The sequence below is a fragment of the Vitis riparia genome, chromosome 18, assembly GCF_004353265.1.
Source record: "Vitis riparia cultivar Riparia Gloire de Montpellier isolate 1030 chromosome 18, EGFV_Vit.rip_1.0, whole genome shotgun sequence".
In the NCBI taxonomy this organism is placed as follows: Eukaryota; Viridiplantae; Streptophyta; class Magnoliopsida; order Vitales; family Vitaceae; genus Vitis; species Vitis riparia.
In genome coordinates this window covers 6,181,704-6,198,230 of record NC_048448.1, presented here as the reverse complement: position 1 = coordinate 6,198,230, position 16,527 = coordinate 6,181,704, and the positions used below count along the sequence as shown (strand labels likewise).

The following is a 16,527-nucleotide window of genomic DNA, read 5'->3' as shown; positions in this document are numbered from 1 at the left end:
ATATCACAACATTAGACTAAAATATGAAATCTATTGACGTGAATTTCTTGTCATAATCCACAATGCTAAAAAAAAAAAAAGGAATTTGGTATTGATTTGACATGTAAGGTTGATATTTAAATATTATACCAATATAGTATTTTTGATGTTATATTTGACATCGGTGGAAATCCAACATCAAATCCAACAGCAAATCTAATGAGAATCAAATAAGTCTTGAGACCACAAACCTTACCCATATCAAACCAACATTAAACACATGACATAAAAAAAATTTAATAACACATTTATAGTACTTTCCTTTTGTTTCAAAATCTGTCATAATGATAATATCAATAGAAGATATTTCGATGTATTAATACCGCACGATTTAATGTGACGTGTTACCTGCAGTTAATCACAGCCATAGAATATTTCATTTTGTTATTTAATTTTTAATTTATATTTCATTAAGGATAAAATATTCGTGAAAATTATTTTTACGTCATATCGGTCTTTTAATTTCTAACCGATTGAAGATATTTTATTTGTTTATTAATTATTTTAAAATTTTAGGTTATTTACTTGTATAAAAATATTCGAGTTGCAATTCAAATACACAAAGAGGTTCCGTATAAATTATAAAGAAGAAGAAAAGAGCTGAGCGTCTATTCAATATCTTTAACGGAGGCGCTTATGTTGGGGACAACATAATCACCGCCAAACCGCAGGAAAACCAAAAGAGACAACCTAATCACCGCCAAACCACAAGAAAACCAAAAGAAAAGCAGCGTTGACAAAAATCCGGAGGCAAGTCGGTGAATGAATTGAGAACAGGGAAGCAGGGAGTCACGGAACCCAAAATCCAAAGACCAACAGGCACAAGCACCCGAACCACTCCAGATCCAAGTCCATGCCCACTGGCCACTATTAATAAAAAATAGAAACTCTTCCGCCTCCACTCCTCTTCCTGCTCTCTCTCTTTCTCTCATTCGTACTTCACGGATCCGATCTATTGGTATAAATACCACCATTCGATGTTCACGCCTCGAAGACTGGTTCCTCCCCCAAATTAGCCTTTTCGACCATCCGATCTTGGACAACAATCCGACACTGTCATGTCTAGGGTTTCTCTTTGACATGAAGTTATGCGCACACAATGCGCTTTTCTCCCATTCTCTTCTTCATCTCAATTCCTTGTTCTAGATTCTCACGTTTCTGAGATCGATAAATTATTAGCTTCAAATGGCGGCTTCCCCGGCCAAGTTCTTGTTTGGATTCCTGTTGGTTTCTATCATATTATGGCTGATTTTCATGTAAGTACTTGGGTTCCTTTATTTATTTTTTCATTATATACGTTTTTTGATATACATCCGTTTGTATGTGTCGGAAATTTTTTGTTGAGAATTGGTTTGCATTATAAATTTGTAATGGCGAATTTGAGGGTGTAATTTGCGCGGAATATAATTGGTTGTTGTCCATGTGCGTGTACATGTTCCCAGTTGCAAGACTGGGTGGGTTGTCTTCTCTATATCGTGGTTTCTGAAAATGCTTTTGAGAACGAACTCATGACCGGGCATCATTTTATACTGTATACAATGTATCAATAAAACTAGTTTGCATGACATGGTGGAACCATTCATGTCTACCTTAATAATAATGAATGTATATACATACACACAAATATACAATGTATAAATAAATCATACATAGTTTGTTTTCTCTGTAATCGCTGCTACACCAATCAACAAGAACAAAACAAAAAAAGAAAAAAAGAAAAAAAAAGAACAAAAAGAAAAAAAGACATTGGGAACCTTCCCTCTTCTACTTTGATCCCAACCAATCAACAAAATACACCATAGACATACATGTCTCTTCTTTGCAATGTCTTAACACATTCCAAAAATGATACATAAAAATGAATTTGAATGCTTGCACTGATTGTAATATGTTTTCAAATGCCCTCTGATATTGTTCACTAAATTATCTTAAATAAAAGCAGCCATCCATTTTTTCTTTTGCCTCTTCCTAATGTAGGACCTATTCTAATCAAGGGCTTTAGTGTCCTCTCTTTCTGACTTGCTCCCATGCATTTGCTATAGAAAAATCTTTTGAATTGGCTATGACAAATAAGGTGGGAAAGAATCTCTCACAGGTGAGTTACTGCACCAAACAAAAAGTTTACTCTTTTCCCATCCATTGAAATAAAGTAGAGCCTACTTTTAAATCCTCCCATTTGCTCTTAATTGCTTTCCACAATCCTGCCTTGAAACCTTCCTTTATCACACTATAACGCCAACCTTTCCTTCTTCCCTAGACCTCCAATAATAACTTGTTTTCACAGAGACTCTTTTTGGAACAAATCTCCAATTCTACTTGGTCAGAGGAGTAACATTGAGAACATAAAGATTTCTAATGCCAAGGACTTCTTTTTTCTTGGCAATTCATATTATTGATTTTTTTCTTTTTTTGATGGGTAAACATAGAAGATGGCAATGCATATTATTGATTAGTTGACCATAGGAGATGTTTTCTCAATAGCTCCAACCCCCATAAGAAATCTATTTGAATCTTTTCAAACCTTAAGCTCACTCATCAATAATGACATGCAATAGATTGACAAGCTCGCTCATCTTTTCAATATTTTGTGATGGGTGTGCTTTGCCTTGCTTTTGATTTGATCAATTGTTCGAATGTTTTGTAATAATGCATTCTTTATCTCCTGAGTAGGGTTACCTTAAAAAAAAAAAGGAAGAGTTTTATTTCTCATTAAGTGTTTAGCATCACTCTCATCTTTTTACTTAAATGTCCTTCCAAGCATATCCTAACAAATATACGGTTTGAGTTCAATTGCTCTATCATTATTATTACTATTATCATCACCATTCACCATTATCATCAATATCAATTTTTAGAAGCTTGAAGTGATCCATTTTAACTTTGTACTTTTGATTATTGTTTTGTTTCAGATTTGCTGCCAGATTGTTGGCTTGGATCCTAAGCCAGATTATGGGAGCTTCTGTTGGATTTAGGGTTGGTGGATGGAAATGTTTAAGAGATGTTGTGGTGAAGTTCAATAAGGTTTTTCTTCTACATCATTTCTTGGATTTGGTTTGTTTTATTTATTAAACTTTTTAGTTAGGGTAGCCAAATGGGCATATGTTTCTTACCATGTTGTTAACCCTTTTAAGTGGCGCTTACAATCTTTGCTGGTTAGTGGATCACTTTAATTTATGCTGAGATAATGATTGTTTGGTTAAACAAGTAACATTGATTGCTGAAACTTTACAAGTTTTCACTCTAAACATAAATTTTTGATCTGTAGTTGAAGGGTAGAGATTTGATGTGCGGATGTTGATTTTGAATGATGCGAAGTTTCTTGAATGTTAGTTGCATAATATCTTAAGTTTTGCTAACTCACCAGGGTAACCCAGTTGGTTAGGGCGAACATTGGGAAGTGTGGTCCTAGTAAGTGACACAGGTCCTGGGTTCGAATCCTGTCTTTGATGATATTTTGAATTTACTCGGTGATGGTTGTTGTGTGACGGTCAACACCCTGAGGTTTGGGTCCTTATGGAGAGTCCCAAGGCCTTGGCCATGAAAGGTTCCTCGGTTATAAAAAAAACAAAAGAAAAAAAAAATCTGAGGTTTTGCTATCTATAAAATGTCTTTTGCACCAATTTTTATTGGGAAATAAAATTTAAGAGCAAGTTATATAATTCATTTCTCAAGTAGTCTAGTGAAGTTGTGCTTGTGTGTGGTGATAGGTGGTGATCTTCATGCATGGCATTGTGATTTGGCTTTGTTGGGATTTTAGCAGTTTTTCTATTGAATGGACAAATATAAGTTCAATTCACCAAGAAGGGATGAAAAAAGAATATATGAGAAGGCATAGATTTGTTCAAGGGGAAGCTCCTGGTCCAAAAGGGATACCAACAAGTAAAACATTGTTAGCGGGGTGTAAGTATTACTTTGATCAGGATTTGTACTTTCAAGGAAGGACTTCTCGTCCTTCTCTTATACTTTTATTATCATTAATAATTTTTTTTTTATGATAATAATTATATATTAAAAAAAAGTACCTTCCAAGCTTGCAAAAACAGGAAAACGTGCGTAACAAAGTACAAGACTGGAGGCCATCAATAATCTTTTTCAAGAAAAAAGAGGATGAAAATCCTTTTTTTCTTTGTATTTGAATTTATCCTAAGATTAGAAAGCCCTTTGGGAAGGCACATGTATTGGATTTGTCTTCTATCCCTAAATCTCATGGCAGGTAGCATGGGTTACATGACTTGATGATGATGTAGTACAAATGTACCTTTGTTCAATCACTTATTGTTATTTTGCTTGTGATCTGATACATGTATTAGGAAGTATGGAGTGCTCTATCATTCAAAATGTGATGTGATGTAGGAGAGTCCTAGGGTTGTTGTCTACAATCAAATAGGGTGGGCTGGGTCTTTATTCTTCTAAGGTTTTTAAGGAAGGGAGAGGAACACTGATAGAGGTTGTGTCAGTCGGGAAAAAGGAATTTTTTTTTTAAAAAAAAAAAGAAAAAAAAAAAAAGAGCTGAAAGGATAAAGGGATAAAACAAAGCTTTAGAGTCACTAAGGCCTTTTTGGAATTTCACTTTGAAGAAAAGGTAATAGTGTCTTATCATAAGAAACAATGATGCACCAAAAAAAGAAAAAAAGAAAAAAAAAAGCATTATTTGATTCACTATCCTTTTCGGTTTACATCAAGCCTTATTCATTGGCCGTAGAAAACCCAAGACCTATTAAAACTCTAATCAACTAAGTTGGACCCCGATTCTTTTCCTAAAACTCCTTTATCTTCCAAATAAAGGAATAAAATAAAACTAAGGAAATGCAAAATTTTTTAAACCCTATTGGAACTCAAATGACTACCACTAATTGTGACTATACCTAAATATGCCAAATTACCAAAATACATTGATTAGGCCAAAACTCTGGATTTCTTCATTTTCTTTTCTTTGTTCATGATTAAACTTTGTTTTTATTTTTATTTTTTTAATCAGATCATGAACAAAGAAAAGAATGTTCATGATTAAACTTTCAATATGCATTTTCATTAAAATGACTTGCAGTCATTTATAGATATTATTAACTTTAGGCTAAATAACTTTCATAGATTTTAGAGGAATTACCTCTTATGAGTGTTGGGAACTTCTCTCTTTTAGGCAATATTTCTTGCATTCACTCTCTCATATATGTATGGTGTCCTCATTGCCCTATGGTTCACAAGATGGCAACTCCACCCTCTTAGGCTAAGGGTTGGTTCTATGCATCCAGCAAAATCTACTTTCCCATGTAGATATTGTTTGTTTTGGTTTTAAAATGTAGAGTCACACATCCTGGAAGAGTCGCTTGTTGTGAGTGATAGTAACCTTTTGTTCTAGGCGATCTCACCCAAACCCATTCTCTTGGTTTCTGCTATATTCCTAACTCTTTTATGTAGAAGGTGCAGTGGAAAAAGGCTTATGGGAAATGACTCGCTTTTTATCTTCCTTCTTATGTTTTCCCTTCCTCTTTTGGTTTGAAGCTGTCTTGCCTCAACTGATAAAAAAAAGGTTGTCTTATCCCTTGTTATACATTTCTTTCATTTGAATATAATTCTTTATCTCCTAGAAAAACTGGCCGCAGGCCCTTGATTGTACATTATTGCGTTGTTACTACTTTGGGAAGTTAGAAGGAAAAAATGAATAATCAACATGCAAGAAAAGAAAATTAAACAGCATTTTGATGCAGAACATTTACACTAGTAATGGTTCTATTGAGGAGGATTTGGTTGGTCAGATTTCGAGACAATCCAGAATTGCTCAAATCAGGTCCTACCTGTTGACAAAAAGCAAAGTGGGCAACTTGTGTTAATTTTGTGATTGTGAGAGAGAGATCAATTAGGAGAGATTTACATTCAATGTTGAAAAAACCACAATTGAATGTGGATAATCATGTTGTGCCTGCTCCAATAAAATTGCATGTGATTTCCATTATATTGAATCAGTTACATGCATGCATATCAGTCAACAAGGCTGAGGAAGAGCTGGTCAAGCAAGAAGCCTTGTTAGATAATTTGGTTGGCATTTTATTCCTTAGAACTCTTAGGATGTAGATGTAGGTTCCATGTGGATCTTGGTTCTTGCTTTATTTTTCTTCTTTTCTTGGTTGTACTTTCTTTGTAGTTTTTGGCTAGAAAGGAAGCTCATCCATATATTTCTGATTCAATATTACTAAATTGGTTGTTTCCAATAAAAAAATTGTATTTCATAGAATATAAAACTACTTTCTTATAATTGGACACAAGTTAGCGCGTTGTTAGTTTTTACACAATTTATACTACCATGGATGGAGCAGAATCAAACATCATGTTGTTTGCATAATAGAAATGCTGTTGGTTCTACCTGCCATGCATGATCAAGGATGTTGGTGAAAGAGCTCCAACAAAAGGTGGGTGGGCAGGAATGTGGTCCTTTTTTTCCTTAGGCAAAATTATTTTTCTCTGTTCGTCTCCCCTCAATTGAAGGTTGTCTTTTCAGTGTAGTGTTTGGTGTTATCATGTCCATTTAAGTGCAAACAGGAGGGGGAGTCCTTTGATCATATTCTTCTTCACTGCTCCAAAGCAAGGATTCTTTGACACCTTTTGTTCTCCATTTTCAGTATAGATGGGGTGATCTCTTCCTCGGTTAAAGATACCCTTTTAAGTTGGCATGACTTCTTTGTTGGGAATAAAAGGAAAAAGGTGCGGAAAGCTGCTCCTCTTTGCATATTTTTGACAATTTGGAGGGAAAGAGCTTTTGAGGACAAGGAACAAAATGATCGAAAGTTAGAACTATTGTTCCTTTGTGATCTTTTTGCTTGGGTTAGCTTGTATATAAGAGAAGGTCCAATGGCTTTGCTTGATTTTGTAGAGTGGGTTGGGTCTTCTTGAGTGGCTTGGGGATTTTTTATGCACTATTTTGAGGCCTTCCTTTTGGTGCTCATTGTGTGCGTTTAATGTACTCTAGTGCACCTTTTTTCTATTATTAATTTATACATATCTTTTTTTACCTATAAAAAAATTTCCGTTTAAGGTTTGCTTCTTTACGTGGTTTGCAACTTTGAACAGAAATCTCACTGTTGACTACCTTAACCATAGAGATACGGTACCCTCCATCAGTGTGTTGTTCTGATGAATTACCTGACCAGTTTTCTTCCAGTTTACTTCCAGTGTGGTCCCTAATTGTTTGTCGTTTCATTTGATTGAATTTCTTAAGAATATCTTTTTGAAGGGGTTAGCAGAAGGATGTTCGAATGACTAGTAAAATATGATTTTTGGTAAGCTCTGTGGCCTTGGGAATGACTTGCTCTCATTTGTTTCTGTTCCCTTTGTCCTCTTTGGATTTGTCAGAACCTGGATCCTATGATTTTCAGGGAACTCTGTGGCCTTGGGAATGACTTGCTCTCATTTGTTGCTGTTCCCTTTTTCTTCTTTGCATTAGCCAGAACCTGGATCCTATTTGCTTTCTTTTTGGTTAAAATTTTTGTTTATAAAGTTCCAATCAAGGTAAGTTAGTTTTCAGGTAGCAATCAAGGTGGATTAGTTTTTTGGAAATTAATGCTGTATTGAAGTGTCATTTTTTGAATGTACTACATACATTGTGGATTTTCTATAACATAAACATTGCAGACTAGTGCCTCTACTGGATCATGTCATTCATGTTGTGATTTTTGTAACTTACAGGGTGCAATTGAATCTGTTTCTGTTGGTGAAATCAGGCTCAGCCTACGCCAGTCATTGGTTAAACTTTTTGGTTTTATTTCGAAAGACCCAAAGCTGCAAGTGCTAATTTGTGATTTAGAAGTTGTTATGAGGCCTTCTGGTAAAAGTACAAAGAAGATTAGATCTCAGAAACCCCGTAGTTCAGGCAGGGGAAAGTGGATGGTTGTAGCAAACATGGCAAGGTTTTTGTCTGTTTCCATATCAGATTTGGTTCTAAAGGTAACAATGTTGGACCAGGTCATTCCCTTTTATCTCTTTCTTTTTCTCTTGATCATTATGTTGACACATTTGTTCTTTTGGATCCTTTTAACCATTGATTCAATTCTTAGTTTAGGAAAAGGGTTAGGAAGTATTTTTTTCCATGGTCTTTGGACATATAGAGCTACGGCTAGGCCTATGGACATTGGAATCATAACAGTGGTTGCAAAGTCATATATTTTAGATCTTGTAAATTTTATGACAGGTAAATTGGCCTATACTTTGATATTTGAACATGGATGTGAATGCTGTGCATTTTTTCTAAGGCCTGTGATGCCTGTCTGTTTTGCAGTATCAGAGTTCATTTTGCCCAGTGATGCATTTCCAATGAAAAATTTCATTGCTGAAGAAATGATTTCTAGAGTATGACTCTGTTTTGCATTAGATTTCCATAATGGTGCATTTCCAATGAAAAATTGCCTTCTCAAAGAAAGATTTTTGTTACCTAAGTGAAATCTTTGTGAAACTCGCACTTCATCTAGCTTCTACTTCATAATGACCATTCACCATCAGTTTTGTGATTGCTTCAAGTTTCTGACACCAAAATGAGCCTATTGCCACCTGTTTCTATGACCATCACGTAAATGCCACCACAGTTGCCCCATCACAACCTCAACTGACCTCCAGTTTTTTCCACTTCCATTTTCATTTTATAAATTGTAGTCACTGCCATTATATTCATGTTAATTTTATATATATTTATTTATTTATATCAGAATATAGCCATGATTATTTCTATCTCTACTATCGTTGCTGCTGCTACTTTCACCACAGCAGCCACTATACCATCACTGTGTTTGCCGCTGATATGCCTGTACATTACCACCTGCTCCATGCACTTACAATCACCATCATTATCATTTTTGAGGACCCTGCCACACCCACCATTACCACTACTGCAAGTGTTGCTTCCTCTGAGTGTCACACTGTCACTACTACTACTACTACTACTACCACCAACACAACCATGCTCTTGACACCATACCATCTCCATTTTTATTGATCATTATGGATACCAGCGCCTACTCCACTTGTACAGCTGCCTTTTAAACATTTTCACTGCCACCGCCACCACTATCATCATACGGTTGCAACCATTACCTCCTCTTCCACCACCACTGCTGTTTTGAATACCATCTGCCATTTCTCTGCCAATGTCACCAGCATAACACTGAGCTGTTCTTAATATATATATATATATATATATATATATATATTATGAACTTTCTTTTTTGATAGGTAAACTAAGCAGATATATTAAAAGCGTTTGGAAAAGGCACACAAAGCACATATGGAGTATACAAATAGCACCATAAGGCAAGCAAAAGGATAAGGAAAACAACAAGCCACAACCTGAGACAAAAAACAGCACCCTAAAGGCCTATAAAAACCCGAAAGCCCCATACAAACTTCTTGCTTGCAAACCAGGCCTGCTTACTGCAACCTGAACTAAGCCTTGAAAGCGACCTCCTCATGCAAAAAGGTGATTTCCCTTTACCAAACCTCAGTTTAGCTGCACAACATTGTCTATGTCACCATGGGTCGCTCCTCCTTTTTTTTTTTTTTAAGTAAATAAATTAATATAATGATTAATAAATAACTAAAATATAATTCTACCTTTATTAAGCATCATTTTAACCATGTAAGACATATACTGTGGCATCAATGCATTAGAAGTCAATAATGATTGACTACATGAAGTAATTGATCCATATATCATTCTTCTTTGTTTCTTTTGTATGGATAATATTTTCCAGTCTTGTATAAGAAAATGAAGAAATAACCATAGGGTGGGTCCAATATTGCAACTGCATTATTTCTTGTGTTTCTGCAGGTTTTCAAAGTTGCCTATATGTATGTAAACATAATTGTATATGTCTGAATTAGTTAACATATGAGTGACTTAATGCAACCTTTATGATCAAGTATTTGATATGTAAGGTTGAACATTGAAGGTCGGAAACATCATATTCTCTCTCTCTCTCTCTCTCATTATCTCTTGGATTGCTAAAGCATACTTGTCCGTTGCTAAGGCTTACTTTTTAAGGTTTTTTTTCCTTATCCGTTGTTTTATGTTTCAGTCCACAAGGCTTTTTGTTGTATGTTGTGATTGCTTGAAATGTTGCAGACACCTAAAGCAACTATTGAAGTTAAAGACCTGAGAGTGGATATATCCAAAGATGGTGGATCCAAGCCAACTTTGTTTGTGAAGCTTCAAGTTTTACCTCTAGTTGTTCATGTGGGTGATCCACGGCTTAGTTGTGACCAATCATCCAACTTTAACCATGGTAGTGTTTCTGCTGGCCAGCCATCCTTTTGCATGATGGAAAGGTCCTCTGCTCCTTTTTACTGTGAGGAATTGTCTCTCTCATGTGAATTTGGCCATGATAGGTAGGTTCCTTTTTGGCCATAGAAAATTGATAATTTGTTGTTTATCTTTTAGATGCTATATGATTTTGAATTTAAGCTTTTTTGGCCTTAGTTCTGGGAAAGTTGAAATACAAGCTTATTTATAAGAAAAAAAAGTTATAGAAGATTATTTATTAGAATTTTGAATTCTAATCTGTTGAAGTTGAGATTTTTTTTTTTTTTTAGATAAGTGTGCGCAAATATATTACGAGGCAAAAAACCACAAAGCATACAGGAAGTATACATAGTAGCCTAAGCAAAAACAACACTCACCACCCCTTAGGGAACGGCAAGCCATTCCAAAAAACCTAAAAGCGAAGAGGACTCCTCTCCCATATACACCCTAGCCCAACTCCACAAGTTACAAACAAAAGAATTTTTTAGCTTCTGAATAGCTAGAGAGCCCCCCCTGAAAGCTAATCTATTTCTCTCCTTCCATACCGTCCAAAAAATACACAACGGAATGGAAGTCCAAATCATTTTCCTCTTTCTCCCCACAAAAGGGCCCCTCCAACTGACTAACATCTCTTTGACTTTCTCTGGGAACACCCAATTAGCCCCAAACAAGGCCAAGACAATCTCCCAGAGAGCCCTTACAACTATACAGTGTAAAAGAATATGATTTACATTTTCCTCTTCACAACCACACAAAAAACATCGATTTGGAAGATGCCAGCCCCGTCTTTGAAGCCTGTCCAAAGTTAGGACCTTCTCCCAAGAAGCCTCCCATGCAAAAAAAGCAACTTTGGTTGGGACCTTGTCCATCCAAATGCTCTTTTTCGGGAAGGTAATGACATTAGGGCCTATCAACAGCTTGTAAGCATCTCTAATCCAAAAGCAGCCGTGTCCCCCTCCTTTCCATATCACTGAGTCCTCTTCATGAGAAATCCTCAAATCCCTCAACATATGCAACAGCTCTCCTAGGGCGTCCAGCTCCCAATCATTAGAGTTTCTAGAAAGTCTTATGTTCCAACCTCCTTGATCAAGGCTAGAATCCCACATCTCATTTACCGAGGCATTCCTTTGGGCCGCCAAAGCAAACAACTGGGGAAAAGCTTGGGACAACACCTCATTTCCGCACCAATGGTCAGTCCAGAAACTAACCTTAGTCCCCTTTCCCACTTTGAACTCTATATTGTCCCAACACCAATACGACTCCTTCAAGATATCCTTCCAAACCCCCACCCCAAACGTTCCGCGAGCCTCCTTTGTTCTCCAACCAAAACCCACATGGCCATACTTCACTCCAATCACCTTCCTCCAAAGGATTTCTTTCTCAAAGGCGAATCGCCGAATCCATTTGCCCAACAAGGCCTTATTCAAGAGATCAATTTTCCGAATACCTAGACCCCCTCTCTCCTTTTGTGTACACACCACCTCCCAATTGATTAGATGGATTTTTCTTTCTAGGCTTCCCCCTCCCCAAAGAAAATCCCTTTGTAATTTTTCGAGCCTTTTTGCAACTAGCTTAGGCATGAGAATTATTTATTTTTTATTATTTTTAGTTGGGTGAGGGGTGGAAGGGTCTTGCAATGTCTTGTACACAACAAATAGTTCAATCTCCTTATCGTTTCCCTAGCCATCAATAAAATACAAAAAGAGTGATGTAAATACTCCATAGTGAAATGCAGACCAATGTAAAAGGATTTGGAGCAACAATGTTTTAGGAATGTGTCAGAAAACTCTTCTTTTCTCAAAATTCTACCATTTTGTTTTCTCTAAATGCACCGAAACAAACAAATGGAGCCATTATGTGCACGTTTCTTCTCCTCTTACCCCTTTTTTACCACGTCATACTAGTGACAACATTTTCGTATACCAAGGGAATATCCAAAGACATCCAAATAGATCAAGGAGAAGATTCAACAACATTCAAGTTTATTGCATCGATGAGGATATGGTGTGCAAACTTCTTATCCTTGCAAACTTCTTATGGTGTGCAAGCACCTCATTTCTGCTAAATAACTTCTATCCGTAAAGCTTGCCCTCAGATAGGGTGCTTCCTTTAAGTGAGATTTTTTGCTATGAGGAAATTGTCAATTTATGATAAACTTTAGTCACCATTATAAGGATATAAAAACAAAGCACATGCACGATTTTTCCCACCCAAGTTTTCATGTCTGTGTGGCGCTTAGAGGCTCTTTAAGCCAACCTACACCTTCCCCACGAGATGGCAACAATGCAAAGGCACACACGAGGCTTACAAGGCACCAACCTCAACTTGTATTTTATTAAATCACTGAATAAGAATACAAGACTGAAGAAAGACTCCCACAATAACTTTGATGAGTTCAGGCTTCCCTCATGAACTCTCTCTTTGGATCTCACTATATATCAAGGAGACCTTCCCATCCTCCTTTTATAGAGTGGTCGCCACCCACGCCTAGTTAGACTAGGAGTACACATCTTAGTCCTACTGGGACTCTTATTGATGGGTTATGGCACCAACCACTCCTATTAGGACTCGGAGTCCTAGTCCCACTTAGACTACAATTATGATAGACATCAAGACTCCTACTCGTGCTTGACTTGCAATCCTACTTCGAGTCCAATTCTTCATGCTGCTGCCGCATGCATCTATATATGTGGTTCGCACGCATGCCATGCTCTTTTTTGGCCTGCACATTCAGATTGCATCCATGTCGAGGCAACATTCTCCTACACCCATTTTGTTGCTGTTGTAGCTCCATGCCTTGCCCAAGCCCTCTTCTTGGTGCAACATGTCATGGCATTGCGCCCATGACTCCTCCATGCACAAGGCATTGTGCCCTTGTGTCTTGTATTTGAGTCGGCATCGTTGCTCCGCTTGATGTGTTCTATTAAAGTCTCTCTCTTGGTGTCGCCCCTGCCATTGCATTACACCCATGGTCACTAAGTCATCTCCTTGCACAAGGCATTACGCCCTTGTGCCATCTTGTTATTGTCCTAGGTCACTCATGAGGCCAAGGTGCTGCCCCATAAAGTCTTAGTGCCGTATAGTCCATGTCAAGGGGTTAACACCTACCATATAGTTTTATCTTTTAATGTCCTTATAATATTGATTTTGAAGGATAGATTAGCTTTCCTTGTACGTATATCTATTCTTATTAATTCAATTTCTCCTTTCCTAAAAACAAAAATTATACAAAGGGAACGACTATTCTTTGATAAAAAACAATCTAATTTATTAATATGAATTTTTAAGCATAATAAGTGACTAGAATCCATCCAATGTATATGAAAGCTGATAAAAAGAAAAAAAAGAAAAAGAGAGAGTGAACCTTTTGAATCAGAACAAGGGGACAACTATACATCTTAAGAATATAAGTTGAACTTGTACAAGTTAGATTAGTTGTACACTCCTCAAAGGGGAAAAAGTACCCCCAACAAAAGAAGTTTGATGCTTGGCTCCTTGTTTTGCTAAAAGATTAGATAAACAAGGAACCCAAGAGAAAGAACACCCAAGACACTAGCAATAGAGTTTGGAGAAGCCTTCCGTCATGCCTTTGAGGTCTTCTCTCTGATTTAGACCTCCAAATATATATATATATATTTGAATAAATAAGTAAAAGTATTGTATTACAATGAGGCACTAAAATAGTGACCCAAAGATATACGGTATAGAGACACTCACCCCCTTACAGTTGAACCAAAACAAGAAGATATGCAAATAATACCTCCTTCCTCATCGAGAACCCACTCAATCAATAAAATCTATTAAGATCGAATGACCACTTTTTATAAACAATTTGGTCTTCGACCACAGTAAATACACAACAGAAGCTTTTAGCCTTTGGATGGACAACACATTATCTTCAAAGACAATTCTATTCCTTGCCTTCCAAACGGACCAAAACAAACATAACGGGTCCGCTTGCCAAACAACCTTACGCTTTTTACCCACAAAAGACCTCGTCCACCCTAAGAGGGTTTCCTTTACCGAAGAAGGAAACACTTAAGACACTCCAAACAATGAAAAGAGCCAACACCCACAATTCCCTTGTCTTTTCACAATGGAGAAGAAGGTGATCGATAAACTCTGCATGCGTTTGGCAAAAACAACATCTATTAGGTAAAGCCCAATCCCTCTTCTGAATTCGGTCCAAGGTTAGAACTTTTCCCCACAACGTCTCCAAAGCAAAAAATCTTGTTTTAGGTTGCACACAAGAATTCCATATAATCTTCTAAGGGAAAGAAACTGGAGAGTCCAACTTTAAGGCTCTATAAAGAGACTTTACCGAGAAATTGCCATCCTTCGAATCCATCCACCTCATCTAAATTCACCTTCTTCCTACCCAAACAACATAACAACCTTTCCACCTCATCCAATTCCTAATCATTGAAAGGCCTAGAGAAGCAAGGGCTCCAACTTCCCCCCCTTTCCCCACTTGCTGAAACAGTCCAAACTTCATTCACCTAGACCTCTTTAGAAGTTGCTAGGGCAAATAACGAGGGAATGACTCACATAAAGGAGTAGTTTCACACCACTTATCCTTCCAAAAGCTCACATTCTTCTTATTGCCCACCACAAAGTCAAGTCTAGGGTTCACTAGGTGCCCCAACTTTCTAATTGCTTTCCACAACCCAACTCCATAACTCTCCTTAGCCTCGCGAGAGCTCCACCCATCTCTTTTCTCCCCGTATTTCCCCCTTATCACTTGGTTCCAAAGGGCCTTTCTTTTATTTGCAAAACACCAACTCTATTGGCCGAGGAGAGCCTTATTGAGTGTTGTAAGGCTTTTAACCATCCTTTCCTTTTAACTAGACAAACAATCTTCCACCTTTCTAAGTGAGGTCTTTGCTCAAGAGCCCCACCACCCCACAGAAAATCCTTTTGTATCTGCTTCAATCTCATTCTAATCATCCTAGGCAACAGGAGAATAGACATAAAATAAATAGGCAAACTAGACAAAGTGCCTCGAATTAAGGTGATTTGCCCCCCCATTAGAGATATATTGCCATTCCCACATAGCCAATCTCTTGCAGAATCTCTCTTTAATTCCGTTCCAAGCGGCTGAAGATTTAAAAGGAGCACCCAACGACATCCCTAAGTAAGCGGACGACAACCTTCCCACTTTACAACCAAGCTCTTCAGCCAAGTCTTCAACATTCTCTATCCTTCCAACTGGGATCAGCTCACTTTTATCAAAATTAACTCTCAGCCCCGAAATTGCCTTAAACCACATTAACAACCAGCACAAAAACGTCATCTGCACCTCCGATGCCTCACAAAAAATCAATGTATCATCAGTAAAGAGCAAATGGGAGACCTACCCCCTTTTCCCCACACCTTACAAGGCGATAAAAAGCCTCCACAAACTGCTCTCTTTAAGAGACAGCTGAGTGCTTCCATCGCTATCACAAACAAATAAGGCGAAAGGGGTTCTCCTTGCCTTAAACCCCTTGAGCTCTTAAAAAACCTGGTAGGGGTTCCATTAACCAAAACAAAAAACCTGGCTGTGGATAAACACCACTTAATCCACCTTCGCCACTTCTCCCCGAACCCCATCTTTTCCATTACCGCTAATAAAAAGACCACTCCGCATGATCATAGGCTTTCTCAATGTTCAATTTGCATAGAATCGCCCCTCTATTGCTTTTCAAGATTGAGTTTATTGCTTCATTAGCAATAAGCACAACATCCATAATTTGCTTCTCTTTCACAAACGCATTTTGGGCCGTTGAAATCACCTTAGCTAATACCCCCTTTAGCCTATTAGCCAACACCTTTGTTAGCCACTTGTACAACGCCCCACCCTCACAAGCTAATTGGCCTAAAATCCGTCAAGTCCTCCATTTTCTTTGGGATCAACACTAAAAAGGTTGCATTCAGACTTTGCGCAAAGCAACTAGAATCATGGAACTCTCTGAAGAAATTCATCACCTCCACTTTCACAAAGTCCCACGAAAACTGCTAGAAAGCCATTGAGAGCCCATCTGGGCTTGGCGCTTTCTTCCCGTTGAACCTTGACAACGTGCCAAAGACCTTCTCCTTCATAAAAGGCTTCTCCAACCATTCCACTTCCAACCCATCCGGTCTCTCAAAACTCAATCCGTTTATGCTAGGCTTCCATCCTCCAGGATCTGACAACAGAAGTTGGAAAGCTCTGCTCACTTCCTCTT

The 16,527-nt window shown here is 37.5% G+C and overlaps 1 protein-coding gene across 5 annotated transcripts in view; it reads left to right on the top strand.

Moving 5' to 3' along the window:
* Positions 1–672: 672 nt before the first annotated feature.
* The window catches only part of LOC117906346 (protein SABRE), a 90,658-nt gene continuing 74,803 nt past the window's right edge, over positions 673–16,527 (top strand). For 2 of the 5 annotated variants that reach the window (XM_034819339.1, XM_034819338.1), the window contains exons 1-4: positions 679–1,295; positions 2,949–3,060; positions 7,720–7,995; positions 10,145–10,407. In XM_034819339.1, the coding sequence (XP_034675230.1) occupies positions 1,225–1,295; positions 2,949–3,060; positions 7,720–7,995; positions 10,145–10,407 (722 nt within the window). In that variant the 5' untranslated portion in view covers positions 679–1,224. Of the gene's footprint in view, positions 1,296–2,948; positions 3,061–7,719; positions 7,996–10,144; positions 10,408–16,527 lie in introns of all 5 variants that reach the window. The other 3 variants (XM_034819342.1, XM_034819341.1, XM_034819340.1) reach the window with 3 other exon arrangements.